Source organism: Suncus etruscus, chromosome 3 (genome assembly GCF_024139225.1).
Source record: "Suncus etruscus isolate mSunEtr1 chromosome 3, mSunEtr1.pri.cur, whole genome shotgun sequence".
NCBI lineage: Eukaryota > Metazoa > Chordata > Mammalia > Eulipotyphla > Soricidae > Suncus > Suncus etruscus.
This window is the reverse complement of record NC_064850.1, coordinates 64,565,464-64,590,613: the sequence shown is the minus strand read 5'-3', so window position 1 is coordinate 64,590,613 and position 25,150 is coordinate 64,565,464. Positions and strand designations below refer to the sequence as shown.

Below are 25,150 nucleotides of genomic sequence, written 5' to 3'. Positions count from 1 at the left end.
TTATCTTGTCTTTTCCCATCTCACTCTTTATGTGTGTGTATGTGGTGGTGGGGGAACCACATGGAGTTTGTGCTCAAGGGTTCCTCCCAGCTGTGCTCCAGGGATTGAACCAGACCAGCTGCATGCAAGGCCTTTACCCTGGCACTCTTACCAGCCTCCCCATCCATCCTCTTATGGATAAATAAACAAGGACTTGCTAGCTAGACAGCGATCATACTTACTGAGTATTTCTTGGATGCCAACTCTGTGCTAAGAACCGGATGCCATTGCTTATTTCCTCCCCCACAGACAAGCCCCACAGACAAGTGACTTACCAGTCCCAGGATGAGCAAAGGATTTTTCAGGGTTTTTTTTTTCAGGTTTTTCCGTTTATTTGGGGGCTACACCTGGCAATGCTCAGGGGTTACTCCACCTCTGCTCTCAAGAATCACTCGTGGTAGTGTTCTATGGATCATATGGGATGCCATAGATGACTCCTGAGTACTCCAGGATGTGTTTGACTTCGCCTCCTCCAAATAGGTTATAAATTGTTCATAAGATTATGTAAATGCGGGACCAAAGAGATAGCACAGCGGTAGGATGTTTACCTTGCATGCGGTCTACCCAGGAGGGACCTAGTTCATTTCCATTCCCGGCAGCCCATCTGGGCCTCCATCCTGCCAGGGTCAATTTCTGAGTGCAGAACCCAAAGTAACCCCTGAGTGCTGCTGGGTGTGGTCCCCAAAACAATCAATCAAATTTATTTTTAAAAAATGATTATGTAGAGCTGGATCAGTGGCGCAAGCAGTAGGGCATTTGCCTTGCACGCACTAACCTAGGACGAACTGCAGTTTGATCCCCCAGTGTCCTATATACTCCCCCAAGCCAGGAGCGATTCCTGAGTGCATAGCCAGGAGTAACCCCTGAGCATCACCTGATGCAGTCCAAAAACAACAACACCAACAACAAAAACCCCCACAAAGATGATGTAAATGTATTTTAAAGATTTAGGAATTACTTATTTATTATAGCATATATTAAGTGTTGTTGAACTATGTAACTGTTTGGGGGCCACACCTGATAATACTCAGAGGTTACTCCTGACTCTGCACTCAGGAATTACTCCTGTCAGTGTTTGGGGGACAATATGAAATGTTGGAGTTCTAACTTGGGTTGACCTCATCAAGGCAAGAGCCCTACCCACTGTACTAGCTTTCAGGTCCCTTGCAACTCAGAGTTTGGACCCAGTGTCCAAGGCCATCCATCTTCCAAGTCTTATCCCTAGCTACTTCAATGTTGTTACAATGGCAGTATGAACTTCTTGGGTCAGCAGCACCCTTGAAACAGAGTCCACAGATTTTATTGCTGGTCTTCAGAGACAGAACAATGGGGCCCACAGCTGCCATTAGTGTGTCCTGCCAGTGAGAGGCAGATGGCCCGTGGGTGAGCCAGAGTGCCTGAAAGAAAGATTTTTCGCTGCCTGTCCTTTCTGCTGGTTTCCATGGAGATCTATCTTGAGCCATCCAGAAACCGAGGTTCTAAGTATGTGCTAGAAGAAATTACAGAGCCAGAGTATGAAAGGAGTTAGGACTAAATGTGGCAGGGCCAACTAACAAGGTTCCCATTTGGGAGGAAGGTGCTTCTCCATTTCTCTGTTTCTGGGCCAAGGAGGCCTCTGGTGTCCCCTTGCAGGATTTTGGAGGTCTGGGTTGTGCTCCATGTCAACCTGAGATGCTGACTGCTTTAAACTGAAGCTCTGCCCTCGTACTGGTATCAATTACCTCAGAGTCACTCATCCTCCATCTTCAAGCAAAATGGTGGCCCTGTTTCTGAGCATCTCACATGCTTTGTGTTGGAGTGAGACAGCCTCAGGCATGGTCTGCAGCTTTTAGAGATGGAGGCATTTCTGGAAGCAGAAAACATAATCAGAAAACTATGTGAAGCAGCATTTGTCCTTTCAGTTATCAGAGCTGGAAGTGTTGTCTGAGAGTGACGGGTCCCTTTATGACAAAGCCTGAAAGAGGTGACACTCAGATTATACACCAGCTCCTGGGGAGACCCCCTCATTCCCTCTTGAATATATGTGTCTTTCAGACCCCATTAAAGCAAGCATGAGGCACAAGAGATGGGGGAAGAAACAAAGGCTAGAGACTGAGAGACTCTAACAGAGCAGGAGGAAGGGCAAAGACTGACATAGCAGGAGGAAAGGAGGCTTTCTTTCGTCCTCTAGCACTAGCTCTCAGGGTGTTTCAGAAAATCGAGGGACCCTTCATTGTCCAGAGAATGCTGACCCCTCTTCATCAACTATCACTCAGCTACTTCTTATTTAATGGCTGCATATCTCAGCCACACTGATGTTACTGGGAATCAAAGGAGCTCAGGTTCTGTCTCCATAGCCTTTAAAGGAAGCAATGGACCAAGCAGTTAGAGCTGAACAATGAAAGAAGCAGTGAAAGGGAATATAGTAGGTTCTGAGACAGGGAAGTAGTCTTCTCTATTCTTGAAGGTCCTCAGCATGGGCCTTCACTGCCCTATACTGGTCCATTTGGTGTTTCCAGTCATTTTCTCTCAGACTCAATGCCCTTTGAGTTAAGTCCTAGGAGCCATGGTGCCCACACCTAAGTCAGGCCCTTCTGCCCCTGGCTCTGGTGGGGTGGGCCCAGGGTGGCTTGGCTGGACATCCCCATCCTAGACAGTTATCAGTGGGTGCTGCAGGAGAGTTACCTGGTTCCCTTCCTCCATCTGGAGTGTTGTGGATGGGGTGAGCACTCACCAGACACTGGTGGGCAGGGAATCAACCCTCACCTCAAATAACCACAAGATAGTGGAGTTAAAATTCCACATAGCGGGGCCAGAGAGATAGCATGGAAGTAAGGCATTTGCCTTGCATGCTGAAGAATGGTGGTTCGAATCCCGGCATTCTACATGGCCCCCTGAGTGCTGCCAGGTGTGACCCAAAAGCAAAACCAAAATCCCACATAGCACCGAAACCCCAGGGCAGGTGGGGAAAACCCAGCAGAAAGGCCAAAGCCACCACCTCATTCTCACCTTCCACGAGGGTCCAGGCCCTCTGGCTCTCTAAACAGGATGGAGTAAGTATAGATACAGGGGCTCAGGTGCAGAACTTGGGACGAGGTTCCAGGGTGAAGGCACTAACAGAGAAACCTGCAGGAAGAGGGGCTTGGAGTCATTGCTGGAGCCAAGACCTGGAGAGGAAGGAAATGAGAGGGCTACTATGAAGCCAGGTTTGGGTATAGGAAAGGGAGTGATGGGTCCCTGGAAGGAGAAGGATGGACTGGCAGGAGGCTGATGCTGGCTAAGGGATGCTCATGAGTTCACTCAAACGGGATTTGGGATGGGGGTGGGGGTTACAGTAAATCTAGAGGGGAACCAGCTATCTTGGGGGAACATTTGGCTGGGGTAGGGTATGGTAAGCCCCATTGTCATTCTGGGTCCTCACATGTCTGGGGCCTCGGGCACCCCACACATACCCACTGAGCCCAGGCTTAGAAAGTCCCACCTTAGAGCTCTCCCAGAAGAGAGGAGGTGAAGGTGAGGTCCCAGGGACTAATGTTATGGGAGTATGGATTCTGGGGTGCACTTAGACGTCCAAGGACAGCTGAAAATCAGACCAGCACTCATTCCCAAAACCCCATGCAGACAAAGCTCTCTCTCTCCAGCTTCTCTGCCCCCATGAATCTCACTCTTTAAATTAGCTCTCCTTCTCAGGTCACCCCATAAGGGCTGAAGGAGACCCCAGAAAGTCCCCAGCAGTCTCAGCCAGACTGCAGGGAGCTCATTGCACCCACAAGCCATCAGCAAAGAGAAGATTGTGAGAGTGAGTCTAGACTCGCAGTGGTCCTCAAACTATGGCCCGCGGGCCACATATTGTATTTGTATCTGTTTTGTTTCTTCATTGCAAAATAAGATATATGCAGTGTGCATAAGAATTCGTTCATAAGTTTTGTTTTTACAATAGTCAGACCCTCCAATGGTCTGAGGGACAGTGAACTGGCCCCCTGTTTAAAAAGTTTGAGGACCCCTGGACAGGCAGAGAATATGTCAGAAATGATTTGGCTCAAAAGCAGGAGGGCAAGTTAGAGGGTAGTACCTCAGGAGTTAAAGGAGCCCCAGGGAGCAAGACAAGACAAAAACATTCAGGGGAGGTCAGTGGAGTTACTCCAGGGACCCTGAACAGAGAGAGATGGGGATAGACTCTGGAATCTTAATCAAAGGAAGACCCAGGCATTGGGTCCCACTTTGAGGAAGGAGGGACTGTGTAAGAAGCCTGGTGTTGCCCAGGAGCAGGAGGTTACTAATACTCCCATAGGGCCAAATGTGGAGGTCCACACTCTCCCTTTGCTAATTTTCAAGTTGTTTGTGAACAACTATCAAGTCAGGCTCCTGGGCTGCCCAGATTGGAGGTTTCAGTCCCCAAAGGGTGGCATACAGCTCTGCTGCCCCTTCCCCGCCCACCAACAGAGACTGGGCCCTTGAACATTCCTGGGCTTCAGGTTGCAGCTCTCGCCCCCTCGCCAGGCTGCAGGCGTAGCCTCTGGCACACAGGGCCAGTGTCTTTTTACAGGGCTCGGAATGTGCCTGCCGAAGGCCACCCCCTCCACTGCGCCATCTGGGGCAATATGCCTGGGATAGAGCCTGATGCTGGTATGGCCTTAGCAGAATGAATGGAGCAAGATTTGAGCTAAAGGAAGAATATGAGCCTGGCTTTCCATTTTCCTTGGGTTTCAGCCTCTTTCGGGGTCAGGGCTCCCAACCTTATTTGTACCCCCATTCAGGCCAGCAAGCTGTGGGCAGATAGCAAGCAAGAAAACTCTTGAAAATGGCCAGTATCTGGCTGGTCATGACTTTAAGTGAGCCCCACTCGGCTTTTGAGGGCCTAAAGAACTCATAACCTTAGCCTCTCTGTGCATTATTCTCCTTATCTGCTAAATGAAGGCAAAAGTCCCCAACTCTCCAGTACCTAGATATATGTGAAGGGAATAGAATCTTTTGAGGTGCTCAGGGTTTACTCCTGGCTCTGTATTCAGGGATCCCTCTTGAAACTGCTCAGGGGACCGTATGGAATGTCGGGGTCAAATGAACCAGGGTCAGCTGCATGCAAGGCGAGCACCCTACCTGCTGTACTATCACACTGGCCCATAACTGTCTAGATTTTGGCTCATAAATGGTTATTAACTCTCAGTTATTATTGTTGTTGTTGTTATGTAGAACAGAGCTGGTGTCCCATCTTTTCTCAAACATTCTCTCAGCTTCAAGGTCTCTTGGGTCTGGACATATCCCACCTGAGAGGGACGGTGTGTTTGGAAGATATGGATCCCTAAGGGGACAGTAGGCTGGCAGGTGACACCATTTGGGTCACATTTATTTGGGTGAGAGATCATCAGGCTAAATATAGCCCTTCCTTCACTCCTTAGCAGGTCATTTTCTGAACCTGAAGTCTGAGGTGGCTGAGACACAGCCACAGCCCTGGATACATCAGAAATGGTGTGGCCATAGGCCAGACATGCTGTGACCTCAGTCGTGACAGTGACAGGTGGGGGGGGTATTTCACAGACTCAGCCCCCACTTTCTCTCTTTAAGTCCCACTCCCTCCATCCATGAAGCAGGAATACAGGGCTCTGGCTTGGCTGCAGCCCATATGGGCATTCAGGAAATCATGGCTATTCTCTAGTTGTCAGCTAGTGAACTTAGAGCCTATGACCTTAGAGCCATGGACCACCAGGGTGGAAAGAGCTTGGCTGATGCTGCTTCTGCTGCTCACCATGCCCTATCTTGGCAGGTGGGCAGGCCCTGGGCTCAAGCAGTGCCAGAAGCTCAGGTCAAAGACCCCATGTCTAAACAGTAGAAGTCATTGGGATCTTGGGTAAGGCTGGACCCTGCTTCTGTGGAGATCCAATGAGGCTGTGTCTGAGGGGCTGTGAAAAACAAGTCTTCCTGATGCCTCCACACCTTGTGAGTCAATCTCTCCTTCCAGCCCTTTATTACCCCAGGAGGCGAAATGTCTGTGTGTCTAGACAGGCCTCAAACCTCTGCTGCTCTTCACGAGAGAGGGGGGAGGGATTTGAGTCCATAGTGAAAGCACCATCCACAGCACTGTCACTCATTGTAAGCAGGTGTTAAAAGCTTCAGAGACTTGCTCTTCAGGAGACTTTAGGCCACTCTGGCTTCTCTGTGGATCAATCCCTGACCAGCCTGGTGTAGTCCCAGATTCTGAGTTTTCCAGGCGGGCCTCTGAACACTGGAGTCAAGCCATTGCTCCACAGGCCCCAGTGCCTAAAGCAGTGATGCAGGATAAGAAAGCATGAAGATCTCTAAGGATCACAATGGAAGTCATTGGAATATAATAGAAGCCAGTGGAACACAACAGAGACCAATAGAGCACAGTAGAGGGCAATGAAGCACAGCAGAGACCAGTGGAATATAACAGAAACCAATGAAGCATAACAGAAATCAATGGAACAGAACAGAGGCCAATGGAGAACAAAAGAGGCCAGTAGAGCCATTAGAGGCCAATGGAAATTAATAGCAGCCAATGGAACATAGTGGAGGCAGAAAGGAGAATTCCCAGGTCCAGACTCTAATAAAAGATGCTGTAATATGCAGATCATTTAAAATAAGCCGAGAGGGGCTGGAGAGAGAGCACAGTGATAGGATGTTTGCCTTTCAATGCAGCCAACCCTCCAGCCAACCCTGGACAAACCCCCGTTTGATTCCCAGCATTCCATATGGTTCCCCAAGCCTGCCAGGAGCGATTTCTGAGCACAGAGCCAGGAGTTACTCCTGAGCACTGTCAGGTGTGACTCCAAAACCAAAATAAAATAAAATAAAATAAAATAAATAAAACAGGCCAGGAGTAAAAGATATGTCCTGTTGTACACCATTGAAATTTAAAATAACTGAGTCTCACAGTGGCTTAGGAATGTGTCCTAAGAGGAGCTAGGAAGAACCACCACACCTTATGCTTGCAGCTTCCCCACTGCTGTCAACTGTCTGCTGAGGGAAGGAAACAGGTGCAGTCCAGTAGGTGGAACACTTCAGAGCAGCATGGCTAGTCCCAATGCAACTATATCTGAAAGTGAGTGTCACTCACTCCTCTGTGAAAGACTGAGCTCAGGCTGGAGGGGCCATGGGACATGAGTATATTATGGGATAGTATTTCTAGGGACCATGTCCTAAAAGAAAGGTCTCTCCTGGGTGTGGCCAGGCTGTGCACTCAGGTTTGTGCTATAGTTCAGGATCTCAGTGTCAGGCCTTGTGCAGGGAGAACTAGGGCTTGGAGCTGATGGGACTTAAAGCCATTATAGCCCATGGCTCAGCTAGCTGGCTCGGTTTGTCTGGGAGGCCGTGGACAGGCAGGAGCAGGTGTGGGCAGCTCTCCATGTCCCTTGCTGGCCGTCTGGCAGGCCCTGTCTCCCTCCCCTCCATCCTACTCGTGCCTATGCCCTTCTGTGGCAACTCCTGACAAGGTGAAGTCAGTTTGACTTAACTCTCTTCCCTTTGTCATGTTCTTTTGGGGTACCCTGCCACCACTATACAGATCCCCTCCCAAGTTCAATTCTGAGGAAGCCAAAAAGTCAAAAGATTTAGAAATACAAATTGGTAGAAAGAATTAAGAGCAAGGTCTAGAACAGCAGGTTTGGGGCCAAAGAAATAGTATGGTGGGGAGGGCAATTACCTGGTACACAGCCAAATGGGTTCAATTCTTGGTCACTCACAGGGTTCCCTAACCCCATGAGGAGTGATCCCTAAGTACAGTATAGACTCAGAGTGATACTAGGGGTGCCCCCCAAAAAATAGAAAAACAGAGTAAGGCCAAACTAAACAAACAAGAATAGCTGACTTAGGGGTTGGCAGGGTAGTACAGGAGGTAAAGCAGGTTGTCACATCACCTGTGAGTCTGATTCCACTTCCTGCACCTTATGTGGTCCCCTGAGCACTGTCAGGGGTCACTCCTGGAAAAAGCCAAGAACACTCTGGGTACCACTGGACATGGTCCAACTGTCTTCATAGTATAATAATAGTCATAATAATTATTCTTTTTTTAAATATTTAAGAAAACAAAACAAAACAAAAAGCAGGGTTAGTTCAGCTCTGCCTCCATTTTCCCTCTCTAAAAGAAATTGGGTTTTAAGATAATTCTCTGAAAAGCACATAAAGTTTGGGGCTATACGGCTTGATTCCTGCCTCCCAACTGCCCACCTGAAAGTCTATAGCTGCTCTTCCAAATCATGAGCAAGGTGGCCAGTGTTCCAAGCAGCTCAGCCTCCTAGTTGAGAGACAGTAGACAGTGGCCAGTAGCCACTATAGACAGTGAAGATTAGTGTGGGGCCATCTGCCTGGCCACTGTGAGACCAGCCTGGGTTCTCCTTAGCCCAGAACAAACCAAACTAGGAGAGAAGCCTTGGTAGTCTCCTGGCTCCAAGTGCAGACCCCATGGATGGGTGATTATGGGATGTTGAATTGTGGGATTTGGAGCCCCATTGCTCAACCTCATGGGACACTCACCAAATCTACACAGTTGATCCCAAAACAATATGGGAGAGGAGTCATTGACACCCAAATGCCTGAAAATTTACCAGGTGAGGCTGAGCTAAAACCTTTCGTTTTACCTATAAGACTCCCCTTCCAAATACAATGGATCCCACCTTCCCCTTCCTCATTCAGGGGGCTCAGTGTGGGGTGGCCAGGCAGGCAAGGAAGTTCTAGAAAAGGGTCTTAAAGGCCAGACCCTGAGCCTCCAGGAAGGGCCATGTGAAATTTCAAAAAAATTTCAAAAAATAGACCTTCCCCACCCTGCCTCCCACTGTTCTACGGCAGTGGGACAGGAAATGCCCAAGCCAAAAGCTTCCAGATCCCTTCCTTGGGGACTAGCAGGAACATTGCTTTATCCCCCCAAGTCTGTGGTTGGAAGAAGTGTGATGAGATGGAATGAATGCAGGTTATCTCACATCCTGGAATTTCATTCAGTTGGTTCTTATCCTCAGGTTAAGATTGAAAGTAAGGCAGATAAGAAGAAATGCATGGACATCCTACTGGAGAAACAGGCTTAGAGGGCTAAATTGGGAAAAGAAACATAAAATGTTGGATGTAGCTAAGATTGGACCAATCCACAAATTTCAATGGCTGTCTCTGGGTGGAAACAAGCTAGAAAAAGAGTGTTATTAAAAACCCTAGAGAGGGAAGCCAGGTTTACACACTGTCCTACCATGTCCAAGCTGTCATTTATATCTGTGACCAAGATATCTGCCCACAGGAGACACACAGCTCAGAACCATGCAGTAAATCACTAGGATGACCTCAGAGGGAAATGACTTCTGAATAAAGCACTGCAAGAAGTGAGGGAACTAGCAATGGAGGGTGTGGGGTGTAGAGGAGATGGGGATTCCTTGATAGCAAAGCCAGCATGTGCAGAGGCTCTAAGGCCTAGACCAGGAGCTAGAACAACATTTAGGGCTTGTGCCTCCATGATCCCAAACCAGGTTTGATTTCCAGTACCATATCATCCCTCAGCATCACAGGTTATGGCTTGGAGGCCCCAGCATGTCTGGATAGCCTGGGTATTCTGAGCACCACAGAATCTAAGCAGGATCATGTCTTTGAGCCTTACATTCAACCTCCAGCTTTGGTGGCTGAGAATTACCAGTGCCCAAGGCCTCCTGGGCACCACTTGGGAGCCCCATTACGCCTCAAAAACAAAAATATTTTTGTTCAGAAAGATAGTACAGTGGGTAGGGCACTTGCCTTGCATGTAGCTGACCAGGGTTTGATTCTTGGCATTTCTGGTCCCCTGTGCCAGCCAGGAATGATCCCTCAGTGCAGAGCCAGGAGGCAGCCCTGAGCACTGCTGGGTGTGGCCCAAAAGTAAAACAAACAAACAAACAAAAAAAGAAACAAAAGCAAATCTTGGGGCTGGTGAGGTGGCACTAGAGGTAAGATGTCTGCCTTGCAAGCGCTAGCCAAGGAAGGACCACGGTTCAATCTCCCGGCATCCCATATGGTCCCCCCAAGCCAGGGGCAATTCTGAGCACTTAGCCAGGAGTAACCCCTGAGAATCAAACGGGTGCGGCCCAAAAAGCCAATAAAATAAAATAAAATAAAAAGCAAATCTTGAGGCTGACACCTGAAGCCAAGGGTGCCCAGAGCCCAGAGTGCAGCCAAACCTAGATCAGAACTGTACAAAGAGGGCTGACCACCTTGTTCCACAGGAGAAACTCGAGTATTTCTTCCTTGGTGTCTTCTCCATCGAAGCAGCCATGAAGATCATCGCCTATGGCTTCCTCTTCCATCAAGACGCCTACCTACGCAGCGGGTGGAATGTGCTGGACTTCACCATTGTCTTTCTGGGGTGAGGCACAGGATAGGGGAACTGGTAGCCAGAGGGCCTGGTGATCACTGTGGCTGAGCATGCTGGAACCCAGCCTCTGTGGGTAGTGAATGACCCTGATCACCTGGCAGGTGGTACAACCTTTCCACATGCCTAATTCTCTTCCCTTGGAGGTCATGTGTTTAAAACCTGGTCTCCTGATTGTGCCTAAGTCTCAACCATGGCCAGGTTAATGGATATTCACTGAGGAGGAGCACTGAGGGGTTCTGGAAAAGAGTGGACATCTGGGCCCAGGAACAGGAGAGAAGGAGAGCCGAGTCACATGGTTGTTGTGGCACAAGTGACAGCAGGACAGTCATTGGGGAGAACCACTTCTGAGCTTCTCCCTGATACCCACCAGGCAAGGTATAGGTGGCTCCTAAGAGTGTTTGTAAGAGCTTATGGTACCTTTGGGTCAAAATGAGAGTACAGTGGGGTGAACACTTGCCTTGCACGTGACTGACCCAGTTTGATCCCTTTGATCCCTGCATCCCAGCCCTGCCAGGAGTGATCCCTGAGTGCAGGGCCCAGAGAAGCTTTGAGCACTGCTTGGTATGGCCCAGAGACAAGGAGCCCATGTGGAGCTTTCTGCTATCTGAATTCAACCCTGAGCAGGGTCAAAGCCAAGTCCCTGATAAGGAGACGAACCCAGATCCAGCTCTAAGGGTAAACCCAAGTCCCAGATAAGCCGTGACTGACTGACCATGGGGCCTCTCTTCTTTCTCTCGCCCTTGTAGTGTCTTCACGGCCATCCTGGAACAGGTCAATGTCATCCAAAGCAATGCCACACCCATGAGCAACAAGGGAGCTGGGCTGGACGTGAAGGCACTGCGGGCCTTTCGTGTGCTGCGGCCTCTTCGCCTGGTGTCGGGGGTGCCCAGTACGTGAGAGCTCCAACTCCCTCCCCAAGGCCTACCTGCTTTTTTGCCCCATTTGGAGTCCCAGAGAGTTCCTAGGAGATAGAGGGGGAGGGCCAGGATCTCCCTTGAAGAGGGTAACATCTCCCTTCTCCCCACTTTCTCATGGCAGGCCTACAGGTGGTCCTCAACTCCATCTTCAAGGCCATGCTCCCCCTGTTCCACATCGCCCTACTTGTCCTCTTCATGGTCATCATCTATGCCATCATCGGCCTGGAGCTCTTCAAGGGCAAGATGCATAAAACCTGCTACTTTGTGGGGACTGGTGAGTGTGGGGGAGAGGGAGAGGACAAGGAAGGTGGGTTCCTAACACACCAACAGGAACTACTGCCCTAAAGGAGCCCTGGGCTCTGCCATCAAGCACTCCTGCTGACCCAGGGGTCTGAGTGATAGATAGTACAGCAGGTAGAGTGCAGTCAACCAAGGTTTGATTTCCCCATATGGTCCCCAAATCTCCATCTGTGGGTAGGATGTTTGCCTTGCACATGGTCACCCTGGGTTTGATCCCTGACATCCCATTTGACTCCCAGAGCCCACCAGGAGTGATTCTTGAATGCAAAGCCAGGCATAAACCTTGAGCAATGCTGTGTGTGGCCCCCAAACAAACGAGCAAACAAAAAACAACCAAAAAAGTCCTGAACAGAAAGAAAACAGGTAAAGCCTTTGGGGCTAAAGAGATAGTACAGCAGATAAGGCATTTGCCTTGCATTTAACTAACCTGGTTCAATCTTCTGTACCACATATAGTCCCCCAAACCCTGCCAGGAGTGATTCCTGAGTGCAGGGCCACAAGTAAGCCCTGAGCACAGATGCATGTAGCAAAACTAATTAGTTAATTAATTTTTTAAGAAAAGAAATACTGGGGCTGGAGAGATAGCATGGAGGTAGGGTATTTGCCTTGCATGCAGAAGGACGGCAGTTCAAATCCCTGCATCTCATATGGTCCCCTGAGCCTGCCAGGAGCGATTTATGAGTGTAGAGCCAGGAGTAACCCCTGAGCGCTGTCAGGCATGACCCAAAAACCAAAAAGAAAAGAAAAGAAAAGAAAGAAATACTAAAATTCTGCCATTATTTAATGAGTTAATTGGAGATATAATAATTTTCACAAATGTGCCTGCTACTGTACTTCTTTTTTTTTAATTTTCCTTCTCATTCTTTTTCATTTTTCTTTTTTTAATAATTTTGCTATCATTTATATGGAAACAAATTATGCTCATTTATGTCAACTATGTGATGCCTTTTCTTTAAATAAAGTTAAAGTAACTTTAAAAATTAAAAAAAGAAAGAAAATAACCCCTCCTCCACCCACAAACCACACGGGGCCCTAAGTGTTGTGAGCTGAGACTCAGAGTCAGGAGAGCCCTGCAGTTCTCATCCCGTCCTTGCTGCCAGAGTTATAAATCTAGTCTGGGACTCACACAGCTGGGTCCAGCACAGCATGTGGTCCAGCCCTCCAAGTCACTCCCCAGTCCCCTTCCTAATATATAATAATGCATTGGGAAAGAATGGTAGTGAGGAGCTGGAGAGATTTCAGGGAGGGCTAATGTACCTGCTCTGCACAACCACACTTCTGGTGGGATTCAGGAAACCATAAGGGGTTCTGGGGATCAAACACGGGTCAGCTGAGTAGGTAAGAACCTACTGTACTGCCTCCCCAGCCCTGCATAATCCTGGTTGATTTCCAGCACCGCACTTACTTCTCTGAACATTGCCAGGAGAGATCACTGAAAACAGAGAAGAGAAAGCACTGAGCACTCCCCAAACAGAGCACACCAAATAAAGAATGTGATAAACCCTCTGGCATGGCCCTGTGCTTGTGAGTGGCTTGAGTCCTGATACTCGCAGAAGCTCGATGCCCTGGTCTTTTCTCCTCCTGTCCCCCACCCACCTTGGTCTCACACTCCTTCCCTGGCTTCTATCTGCAGACATCGTGGCTACAGTGGAGAATGAGAAACCCTCACCATGTGCCAGGACCGGCTCAGGCCGCCCATGCACCATCAATGGCAGTGAGTGCCGAGGAGGCTGGCCCGGCCCCAACTACGGTATCACCCACTTTGACAACTTTGGCTTCTCCATGCTCACTGTCTACCAATGCATCACCATGGAGGGCTGGACCGATGTTCTCTACTGGGTGAGTCTGGCTTCCTCCTGCTGGAGCTTCTCCCCAATCCCTGGCTATAACTTGGGAGAGGGCGAAGAGGATGGTAAGACTATTCCAGGCTCAACAAATATAAAAGATTAGTGTTGGGACCAGAGAGATAGTACAGGGGCTAAAATGCTTGCCTGGTGTGTGGTTGGTCCCTAGTGCTGAATATGGTTCTTTAAGCATCACTAGGAGTGAGCCCTGAGTCCTGAACCTTGAACACAGTGATATCTGTCCCCCAAATAAGCAGGATTAGTGTGAATGGTTCCCATAAAGTTATATCCTAGGGGCAAATCATCAAACACCCCCCACACCTGACTTATTTCTCCTGTTTCCTCAAGCAGAGAGCATCTATCATTCTCCACATGAAACATGGGGCTAGTCCTCAAAGATGGTTAGGGCTTGGCCAGAGCCCAAGAAGTTTTTATTTCGAAAATTTGGTTATAAATAAACCAGCTGAAGAGGGAAACGAGGGGCAGGAGGAGGATGGGGTGAGGGGTCCAGAGCTAGAGGGGATTTGGCAGCTGCCAGCTGCTCTGATAGGAATAACTTATTTCTCCATCTACCACTGACTCCTTCCTCGGAGTCCCCAGATGCCTCTGTCCCAACTCCTGTGCAGTCTGAGCCAGAAGGGACCCCAGCCTGCTCTCAGGGGTGGGACTCACTGCTGTGTCTGGCCCAGGTGAATGATGCCATCGGCAATGAGTGGCCCTGGATCTATTTTGTCACCCTCATTCTGCTGGGCTCCTTCTTCATTCTCAACCTGGTGCTGGGCGTCCTGAGCGGGTAAGGGAAATCCCAGACTGGGGAAACATGCCAGCTCTGCCTCTGAGCTCCGGGAGAACTGGGGTAGACAGATGGTACAGGGAGGATGTTTGGGTCCCCATGTTCTCCTCAGGCTTTCTCTACCCTTCCTTCCCTCTGTCCTTTGGTCTTAGATCTCACAAGACCCAGCATCCTGGTCCTACATGTGTATGTGTGGATGTTCAGCCTTGAGTTACCTTCTATTTAGTATTGATTCAGGACTAAACTTCCCACCCTGAAACCCTTGTGCCCGTGCCTCATAGCTGTTTGTCCCTAGTCCCATTATCTAACCTTTCTGTGTCCACATCTGTCACATGGGAATTGCCTCTTTCCTGAGGTTGTTGGAATAATTTGATGAAGTGCTTAGAATATAATCCATCCTGGAATCAGAGCTATGTACTTATTAGTCATTAGTAATGAGCAGTCTCTTCTCTCTGGGTCTGCTGTGACTCCTTGGCCAGCCACAGGGTACAGAGTAGGTTTCTCCCCACAAATGCCCTCTCCACCCCCTAAGTCTCCATTTAGCTGAAATTTGGGACCGTGGGCACTGGTATGGGAGAAACCTGTCTTTATTCTATGATGTCAGGGTTGATGTTCTGGTCTCACCCATGTGAGGTCAAACTTTGCAGCTGCGCCCCTGCCCAGCACCACAGAGCCATAAATAGTGCCCTTGGCTGAGTTTTTAATCCCTGATGGATGCAAGTGACAGGAAGCTTCAGCAGCCTGAGCACATCTGCTGACCTGTTCATCTCTTTTTTTCTTCTTTTTTTTGGATTTTGGATCACACCCGCCAGCACTCAGGGGTTACTTCTGGCTCTATGCTCAGAAATTACCCCTGGCAGGCACAGGGGACCATATGGGATGCTGGGATTCAAACCACTGTCCTTCTGCATGAAAGGCAAATGCCTTACCTCCATGCTATCTCTCCGGCCCCTGACTTGTTCATCTTAAAAGCAGGTGCCATCTAACTTTTGCAAATGTACTCTACATTGGCCATGCCTTTGACCAAATCGCTGCAGACCTGCCAGTTGCTCTTGTTCCTGAGGCTCCTGAGGCTGCCTCATGTTCATCCACACCTGTTCTTTACACAGCAACAATATGGCTGACTTTCTGCCTTTTACGCTTGCCTGAGCCTGAGCACTTGGCTTCACATGGCTATCAGAGGGCTCAGGACACCAACTGAATCTGCCTGTTAGGATCACACAGCTGTAAGCAGATTTTCAAGGCCTGAGGCCAGTTCCTCAGATGTATGGAATGTTGGTGTATCCCTCCATCTTTTCCATCTCCACCTGGTTTGGTGGTCCACTGCCCCCTCAAACCCCGACTGACCTGGGGCTGCCTCCTGGATTCAATTAGGCCCAGGAGAGCTGATACCTCATGCCCACTCCTGAGGTTTCTAAGTCAGGGCGCATTTCTAGGCCTCTCAGAGGATCAGGACACCAGGGACATCTGAATTGCTCCAGAAAATTCAGTTAGGACCATAGCAGTTAGATCAGGTGGCAGAAAGTGGTTGGGATGGAAGAGGTGACAGTAGGCTTGATAGAACTTTTTTTAGTTCAGATAGAAACAGGGAAAAAAGGGGCCGGGAAGGTGGCGCTAGAGGTAAGGTGTCTGCCTTGCAAGCGCTAGCGTAGGACGGACCGCGGTTCGATCCTCCGGTGTCCCATATGGTCCCCCCAAGCCAGGGGCGATTTCTGAGTGCATAGCCAGGAGTAACCCCTGAGCGTCAAACGGGTGTGGCCCAAAAACCAAAAAAAAAAAAAAAAAAACCCAACAGAAACAGGGAAAAAAACTCAGTCAAGGGAACCATTTATGGCTCTGCGGTGCTGGGCAGGGGCTCAGCAGCAAAGTATGACCTTGCATGGGTGAGACCAGAGCGTCAACCCTGATAGCAGGGGCTATCCCAATGCTAAAGTGAACACAGAACGTCTGGCCTCAGACACTGCTCGCTCCTCCCCTCCTGCCTCCGCTGACCTGCAGGGAATTCACCAAGGAGAGGGAGAAGGCCAAGTCCAGGGGAACTTTCCAGAAGCTCCGGGAGAAACAGCAGCTAGAAGAAGATCTCCGAGGCTACATGAGCTGGATCACACAGGGCGAGGTCATGGATGTGGATGACCTGAGAGAAGGTTTGGACTTAGGGCTCCCTCAGCTTTCCCCAACCCCTGGCATCTCATCCCATGCTTCCCAAACCTCCTACAATTCAATAAACAGAGTCAGTGGGAGGGAATGGGAGAAAGAGACCCCAAAAGGGAGCAGCTCCCAGACAGCCTCTGCCCCAATTTCCCTGAAGGGGGCGCTCTTGGCATTCTCACTTCTGATGTCAGGATCTTGCAGAAGCCTCTGGCTGGGTCAGGCCACTGGCCTAGGTGTCCCCATCGCGGGTCTCCCCTGAATGCTCAGCTAGGGCCACCCAGCAGCTCTCCTCCCACAGGAAAGCTGGCTCTGGACGAAGGAGGTTCTGACACCGACAGCCTGTATGAAATCGAGGGCTTGGACAAGGTCATCCAGTTCATGTGAGTGTCTGCAGCCCCAGGTCCTCCCACACCTTCCCCTGAGACCAGGGAGGTCATTGGACCTTTCAGGTTCTTTCCCAGCCCAGAGGAAGCTTTTGCCTTTCTGAGAATGCAGGGACCCTCTGGCTCAGAAACTCAAAATCAGGCTGGCTCGTAGGCAGCTGTGCTGAGGCATGAGATGGTGACCTATATATAGACCATAGGAGTTGTGGAGGGGACACGCAAAGAAGTGTTGCAGCAAGGAGGCTAGTTTATGAGCATTGGAGGCTGCAGGGTTATGACCAGCTGCGCCCATTCTTGGAAGTCTGAAAGATCAGACACTAAAGAATCAGACACCCAGGAGAGATGGAGGAGCTCGTGGAGACAAATGTAGTCCCTCCATGATCTTTCCATGATGCATGACATGCTGTGGGCAGCCTCCAGACCTCTGGGAATTGTCCTTTAGTGGGTAAAAAACTTTGCTGGTAAGAGGTAAGGCTATTCCTCAGTCTGGCCCTGTAGTTCACGTCTCCTTGTCTCTCACAGCAGGGCGGGAGGGGATGAGTCCAGCTGAGGCTGTGGGTGGGTCCCCCAGAGGCACCCACAGGACAATCACCCTCCACCTCTGCCTCAGCCGCCACTGGAGGCACTGGAACCGCATCATCCGTTGGAAGTGCCACGACGTGGTCAAGTCCAGGGTCTTCTACTGGCTGGTCATTCTGATCGTGGCCCTCAACACCCTGTCAATTGCCTCTGAGCACCACAACCAGCCTCTCTGGCTGACCCATCTGCAAGGTGAGTTGGAGCAGAGCAGGGTTGGAAAGAGGAGGTGATTGATGGCCAGAGCAGTTCATGGATCCTCTGGAGCTGCAGACGAGGTCAACTCGACAGCAAAAGGTTCTCTAGAGATTATAAATTGCTGGAACTTGATTATATGGTCTGACCCCTTCTCTTATAGTGAAAAATGGCTTCCCAAGGCAAGGGGAAACTCCAATTGTGCTTCTCCTGGCATAAATAAATTATGGGTGATAAGTACAATGTGTTAGGATATTCTCCAGGTGCTTACCTGAGTGTGAGGGCAAATTATTATGACAAGATACTGGGCATAAAGGTTGTCAGGAATTTAGAACTTCAAGCAACCCCATTCCAGTAGCACTTCTCAATAGCAGACGTCCAACATTGGTTTCTATGTAAGGCACAGAAAAGGCCTTGGGGTACAGAGTGACTATGCTCAAAGAGCTCTGGACTGAAGGACTTCTGGAACATTTTAGGCCAAACTATAGATGGCAGTGAGTGGACTTCTTAAGCCTAACTGGGGGCAGAAGTGGGGGCCTGAGACTACCTGAGATGGGGCCTGGAGCTTATCACCTGCAGAATCTGGGGTCCTGGGAGACCTGCCCCATGAAAGAGAAGAAAACATGTCACTGCTCTTTGGGCCAGGAAGACAGCTTGGCAGTTTTTCTTTGGAGATTCTGAATACAAAGGAAAAATCAAAATTCATTTTGTGCTCTGTGTCAGTGTGATATCAATTTCCCTTTTCTATGGAAAGAATATAGAAAGAATAATTATCAGATACAGCTGCTTCCATCTATCCGTTTCTTCATCTGTTCATCCCTCCCTTCCTCCACCCACCCAACCACCTATCCATCCATTTATCATCTTTTATCCTGTTCCCACTCATTCATTCCTCTCTCTCCATCCACCCACCTATCCATTCTTTATCCATTCAACCATCTATACACCCATCCACCCATCAGTTTGTCTATCCACTCATCGGTCTTCCTTTTATTCATCCATCCACTCATCTATTTATCTGTCCACCCATCCATTCACCCTTTATTCACTCATCTACCCACCCATGCATTATTTCTTTTCTCTCTCCATTATCTACCCATCCATTTACCCTACTACCTACTCTTCTATTCATGCACTTATCCATCCATTCATTCATTTTAAACAATCTACCTGGGATCCCCTTTGAATATGCCAAGGTATTGCTAAAGTATTTGCCAAATGTGGAAAAGATTCAAATAGAAAAGTGAGAGATAAATTTGAGGTTCCTGGATCATGAATATACAAGGAGGTTGTGTCACTATTGTTGAGATGGGGCAAATGATCCCTGAGGGATGGTTCCCTTGTTTGGGGTATCAGCAGAGATATGGGCTTGGTTTGGGCTTGGTTTAGGAATCTTTGGGGAATTCCATCAAAGATAGAAAAATAGGTCTAGAAGGCAAAAGACTGGTCTCTGCTGGAATGTTGAATGTGCATATAGAAATGTCAGAATTTAGGGCCCGGAGAGATAGCACAGCGGTGTTTGCCTTGCAAGCAGCTGATTCAGGACCAAAGGTGGTTGGTTCGAATCCCGGTGTCCCATATGGTCCCCCGTGCCTACCAGGAGCTATTTCTGAGGAGACAGCCAGGAGTAACCCCTGAGCACCGCTGGGTGTGGCCCAAAAACCAAAAAAAAAAAAATGTCAGAATTTGGTTGTCAGGGGTAAAAAATGCTAAGATGACATCACCAAGGGATGGTGGCACTGAAGTTTTTTTGCTCAAAGCTAGCATATATTGACTAGGGTTTCGAACAAAAGTTAATTAAAATACATCTGCTGAGGAATCTTGGGGAAAAGCCATAGAAATGGTGGAAATCCAGAAGTTGTGTCACAGAAGCCAAGGAAAAAGAATGCTGAAAAGAAAAAGAAAATTGGTCAATGATGTCATATGCTTATGCATGGCTGGAATAACAGGTTAACATGGCCAGTGGATCTGGCCTCATGGAAGGACTATTTTGTAGAGAGATGAGGGCTAGTCTAGATAAGTAGGAGAGGGGAAGAGCAAGTCAGTGGAGTGAAAAAGTGAAGGAGTCAATATAGAAAACTCGAGATCTTTAGCTGAGATTGATAGGAGTTTCCAGGGAAATGGAGATGACATTTAAATATGGCAACCAAGGGACTTCATTGAAAAGGAAGAAGATAGTTACACAGGGAGAAGAGAAGAGGGCTCATTGACAAGGAGTGAGGTGGGAACTAAAGGTAGGTGGACAGATTATATTTTGGGGGTGCCTTCATGACCTGCTGCTCAGCTGCTCAGACATCACAGCCAGTGGAAGTCAGAGGACTAATGAGGTGCCAGGGATTTAACCTGCATCTCCTACATGCAAAGTCTGGACTCTGGCCCCTTGACCCATCTCTCCAGCTCCCATACTGCATTTCATTTATTGGGGAGCCCCTTTGTTCAGCAGGAGAAAGGGATGAGTACAGACCCTAGAAGTGGCAGCATTTAATAAGCTTCAGCAAAATTTAGGAACAGAGATCTAGCTGTTGACACCTCTGCAGAAACATTCACATTCCTGTGTTTCTAGATGGGCCCTCACTCCTTCCAGGCTCTTGCTAGATGTGGAAAATCAACAAAACATGATGTGTTAGAAACATAGGTTGTAAATGCAGAGGGCCGAGCCCAGGAGAATGAGAGTCCTGATGCAGCTCTTACTCCCTGCACCCCCACCCCCCACCCCAGACGTTGCCAATCGTGTGCTGCTGGCACTCTTCACCATAGAGATGCTGATGAAGATGTATGGGCTGGGCCTGCGCCAGTACTTCATGTCTGTCTTCAACCGTTTCGACTGCTTCGTGGTGTGCAGTGGCATCCTGGAGGTGCTGTTGGTGGAGTCAGGGGCTATGAGCCCCCTGGGCATCTCTGTGCTACGCTGCATCCGCCTGCTTCGCCTCTTCAAGATCACCAAGTGAGCAGCCGGGTCCCCCCATGGGCAGTAGGCAGGGGCTTGGTTCCACTCAAGTTCTCTCCTCACTGTCTGGAAGAGAAGGGACACCTTACCCTGTGCCCTGACCTTGCTCCTCTGTTTTTAACACCTTCACCGTGACTCAAGTCAAGGCAGAAATAAGAGACTACACAACACACACACACACACACACACACACACACACACACACACACACACACACACACACACACACACACTGAGGGAAGGCTGGAGAAGAAAAGGAAGGTGAGACAGAGGAAGGGAGCCAGGCAGGAATAGGGGAAAAAACTGATTAGAGGAAGGGGTGCTAGTGGAGGGTCCTGCGTTGGTTTCTGAAGTTTTATGGAGCATGTGCTCTGAGTAGAGCGCTATGGGAAGCTCACTGTCAGCGTGGGCCACCTCCTCCGGAAAGCCTCCTCTGATCTACTGGGTCCAGATTCCCCTCCCGGCACCCTTGTCCTCATTGCTGATCTGGGGTGCCCAAGAGGAAAATGGCCCTTGCAATCTGGGAGTTGCTAGTCTCAGACTGAGGCCCAAAGCTCTACTGTCGATAAAAGTTGCCTTTGTGTTCTGGAGGAAAAAAGAGAAGAGCTTCAGGCAGCCCTCCCGGCACCTCTTCCTCCTGCCCTCCTGCCCTTTCTCTCTCTGTCCCATCCTTCCACTGTGGCCGGGGTCTGTCCCTCAGGTACTGGACATCACTGAGCAACCTGGTGGCCTCACTGCTGAACTCCATCCGCTCCATCGCCTCTCTGCTCCTACTGCTCTTTCTCTTCATCGTCATCTTTGCCCTGTTGGGCATGCAGCTGTTTGGAGGCCGCTATGACTTTGAGGACTTGGAGGAGCGGCGCAGCAACTTCGACAACTTTCCTCAGGCCCTCATCAGTGTCTTCCAGGTAGGCAGATACTTCCCCAGGAAGTATCCTCTGATCTGCTGCTCTGGGTCCCTCTCCAAATTCCTTTGTCCCAGGCTTCTCTCCCTTGTTGCTCTCTGTCACTTCACCACCTGAAGCTTGAAGCTGAGCCCTATTTTCCCACTGGCTGTCGCCCAGTGCCCAGTAGGGCAAAGTTAATAATGGCTGGTGGTGTTGAAGTAAGTGAGGAGGAACCATATACTTCCTTATCCTGCTGTTGCTCTTTGACCTCAAAGGTCCTGGGAAAAGCTCTACCCCAAGACTGTGCAAAGACCCTCCCAAAAAAGGCCAGAAACTCTCTTGGCATCCACTCACTGGAACTGCTGGAATCCCAGGAGGTGCTCAGGAAAGGCCTAGATCACAGATCCAGAAGTGTCTGTGAGGCAGAGTAGAGAAGCGTCTGTGGCAGTGATCCACCATCAAGGCCACTTCATGTGGAGGCCACTTCATGGGGAGAGGAAGTGACATCCTCCTTCACCCTTCACTAGCTGGGCCTTGCATCTTTCCTGAAATATTTCCAGTAGGTATAGGGCCTCAGTGGGTGCAGGCGGCTAACTCAGAATCAGACATGAAACCTGGGGAAGTGTGTCTGCACGCATATACACACACACACACACACACACACACACACACGCACACACACGCACACACACACACACACACACACACACACACACACACACACACACACACACACTGCCCTGGCCCTGACAGTTTGTAGTCTTCACTAGAAAGGAACTGGAAGGAGAACAAGGCCTAGTTGTGGAAGCCCAGGAAAGCCCTGAAGATCCAGCATAGAGCTTTCTAACACTGTCTGATCAGTGATGCCCCTGTCCTGTGTCTCCACTCTTGCTGTCTGCCCTTACAGGTCCTGACGGGGGAGGACTGGACGTCCATCATGTACAACGGCATCATGGCCTACGGCGGGCCCACCTACCCAGGCGTGTTGGCGTGCATCTACTTCATCATACTCTTCATCTGCGGCAACTGTATCTGCCTGCCAGCAGGGGGCAGCAGAGAGCTGAGACAGAAGGTCTCCGGATTGTGGGGTTTAGGGGGCCCAGGGGTTCCAAGCGCCCTGGGAGGAGGCACCTTCCAGGACAAAGGGAGATGGAGTGTAGCAGGAATGGGTGTGGAGTTCCCTCCCTGTGGGGGGCTCAGAAACTATCTGAGCAGGTGGTTGTTAGCAAGGCAAGCACAGGGGGTCTGTAGGCAGTGAAGATGGAGCACTTGGGAGGAGCTGGCAGACAGGGTGAGGAGGGGGCGCACAGAACTGAGGCCCACTCAGGATTTGACGATGCAAGTAGGAGGTTTCCCCCCAGCAGCAAACAGACAGCAAAGCCCCCCACGCAGGGTGCCCCTCAGTGAGGTGCCCTGAGCCTTCTGGCCTCTGTCCTCGGCCCCTGTCCTTCTGGGGGGCCTCTGTCCTGTTCCTGCTGCACCCCAGCCCTTAGCTTCCCACAGACATCCTGCTGAATGTCTTCCTGGCCATTGCTGTGGACAACCTGGCTGAAGCAGAGAGCCTGACATCAGCTCAGAAGGCCAAAGCGGAGGAGCGGAAACGCAGGAAGATGCCCAAGTGAGTGCTCCAGCCACACAGGGAGAACTGAGGGGGGGGGTGTCTTTGTGATGAGGGGGAGTCCAATGGTGTGGCTGCTCACCCAGGGAGCTGGAAGGCAGGCCCAGATTCAGACAACAGGGGGGCAGCAGAGAGAGGCGGCAGCCAGGCCAGAAGTCCCAGCTGCGTGTCCTAGTGCTGCTGGCAGATTATCATGGCCCTCTGCAGAGCGGCCAGAGCCTCCTGCGGCATCCTCCCGGGTCTTCCAGCAGAGGGTTTGTTTATCTCTGTAGCCCCTCTGTGAAAACTGAGACCAAACTGGACTTCTAACTCTGTTCCCCAAACTCTAGCTGAAAGGCATATCTTGGGGGGTCTTATGGAAACACTGATTCTGGTTTAGCAAGTACAGGTGAATGGAAACACCACAGTTATGAGCTCTCTTGGGCGAGTCTGAGCATGCCCCCAGGGGCTCTAGACCAAGGCTTGTGTCCCCAATGTCCCTTCCTGGAGGGGATACATGGTAGATGCGTTCCAGGCCATTGCCCAGAGCTGAGCCATTACTGGACAAAGCGCATGGCCACGCTGTGGTTTATCACAAGCTGGGCACAGCCAGGAGTTCTGGAGATCAGTGAGTGCCCAGAATACCTTCTCCTGAGCTCCCATCTCCCCTGAGCCCTCGATCTGCCATGCCCCACACCACCCCAAAATCTCCCAGAACTTTCTAAAGAGCTCCACTTAGGGATTTCTTGGTTTATTGACTCAGGGCCCTCTCAGACAAATCGGAGGAGGAGAAGGCTGCGGTGGCTAAGAAGTTGGAACAGAAGCCCAAGGGGGAGGGTATCCCCACCACTGCCAAAGTAAGTCAGAGACAGGGAGATGGACGCCTTCAGCTGCTCATCTTTCTTCTCTGTCCTGTGGGAGCAGCCCCTGGTCCTACCCTACAGATGAGCATCACAAACCCCCAGTGTGGGACTAGGTTTTCGGCTCCTCATGGAGTCTAGGCTCCCTACCCCCCATGTGGCTCCTCTAGTTTCTGGAGAGCCCAGAGCAGCCCCCCCACCACTTCTCCCTTCTGCTCCAGCCAGGCGGGCTCTGGCCAACTCTACCAGAGGCTGAGCCCCAGGGTCAAGCTGACCCAGTGCAGGCTCAGCTGTCCGGGTTCACTTCTGAGGGATCAGGCCATTACTCTGTGGGGCCACTTCTCTTTGCCTATGGAAGTGACCCCTAGGAGGCCCTCATCCTGTCCTGGGATGCATCAGAGCTGATTGAGCTGAACCCACCACTGGCTGCAGCTCCCACAGAAGGGAAAGCACTGTTTGTGCTTCTTCCCTCCTTCAGCTAAAAATCGATGAGTTTGAGTCGAATGTCAACGAGGTGAAGGACCCATACCCATCAGCAGACTTCCCAGGTGAGAGTCCTAGGGTCTTTGGCTGCATTACCCACTCACCCCTGAGTATTCCCTCCCTGTCCCCTCCTCAGGGTCAGGACTATTGTCCCATCTGTGTGTCCCCATGCAAACAAGCTGCCTGCCTCACCCTCTCCAGAATACCCTAGAAAGTTCTGCATGCTTTCTTTACTCAGGACTTATCCCTGGCTCTGTACCCTGGCAATACTCAGAGGACCACATGAGATGTCAAGAATCAAACCTGGGCTAGCTGCATGCATGGCAAGTGCCTTGCCCATTGTGTTCTCTCTTCGGCCCACCCCACACCCTATCTTTACACTGAGTTCAGCTTTCAGGGAGAGCCTGTTGGGTGCTTCTGGACCAAAGATTTTGTCTCAAGAGCCTGGTTTATGAGCACAATCTTGTAGACTGCCAGGCAGAGAAGCTCATAAATGAGGGGGTTAGATTTCTCACCATCCAGTGATACTAATCAACAAAAAGGCCAATAGAATCCTGCCGGGCATTGGCACAGGACAAAATCCAGAGGAGATGGGTGGGTAGGAGGGAGGATGGACAAGACCCCTTCATGGTCAACTATCCTATAAATGCAAAGAGCCATGGCCAAGAGGAAGCTGCCTCTGTGCTATGCTGCCTCTGGTGCCTGGACAAGCCCCTTGGCTCTCTCTGAGCTCACTCTGTGGAGCCAGCGGAGTAATGTCCCCAACATCACTGGAAGTGAAGGTGGATTTTTTTTATATTCCCAAATGCCCTAGTGTTTGGCCCCTCCATAAGCAGAATGAGTGAGGACCCCAAAGTTGTTAC

At 50.1% G+C, this 25,150-nt stretch overlaps 1 protein-coding gene across 1 annotated transcript in view; it reads left to right on the top strand.

The window, feature by feature from the left end:
• CACNA1S (calcium voltage-gated channel subunit alpha1 S) overlaps window positions 1–25,150 on the top strand; it is a 58,719-nt gene that overhangs the window by 2,359 nt on the left and 31,210 nt on the right. The window contains exons 3-16 of the mRNA XM_049770788.1: window positions 10,206–10,345; window positions 11,101–11,243; window positions 11,393–11,545; window positions 13,205–13,410; window positions 14,105–14,208; window positions 16,207–16,352; window positions 16,658–16,739; window positions 17,353–17,513; window positions 20,232–20,457; window positions 21,161–21,368; window positions 22,255–22,375; window positions 22,851–22,965; window positions 23,708–23,801; window positions 24,283–24,352. Coding sequence (XP_049626745.1) covers window positions 10,206–10,345; window positions 11,101–11,243; window positions 11,393–11,545; window positions 13,205–13,410; window positions 14,105–14,208; window positions 16,207–16,352; window positions 16,658–16,739; window positions 17,353–17,513; window positions 20,232–20,457; window positions 21,161–21,368; window positions 22,255–22,375; window positions 22,851–22,965; window positions 23,708–23,801; window positions 24,283–24,352 — 1,969 coding nt within the window. The remainder of the gene's footprint in view (window positions 1–10,205; window positions 10,346–11,100; window positions 11,244–11,392; window positions 11,546–13,204; window positions 13,411–14,104; window positions 14,209–16,206; window positions 16,353–16,657; window positions 16,740–17,352; window positions 17,514–20,231; window positions 20,458–21,160; window positions 21,369–22,254; window positions 22,376–22,850; window positions 22,966–23,707; window positions 23,802–24,282; window positions 24,353–25,150) is intronic.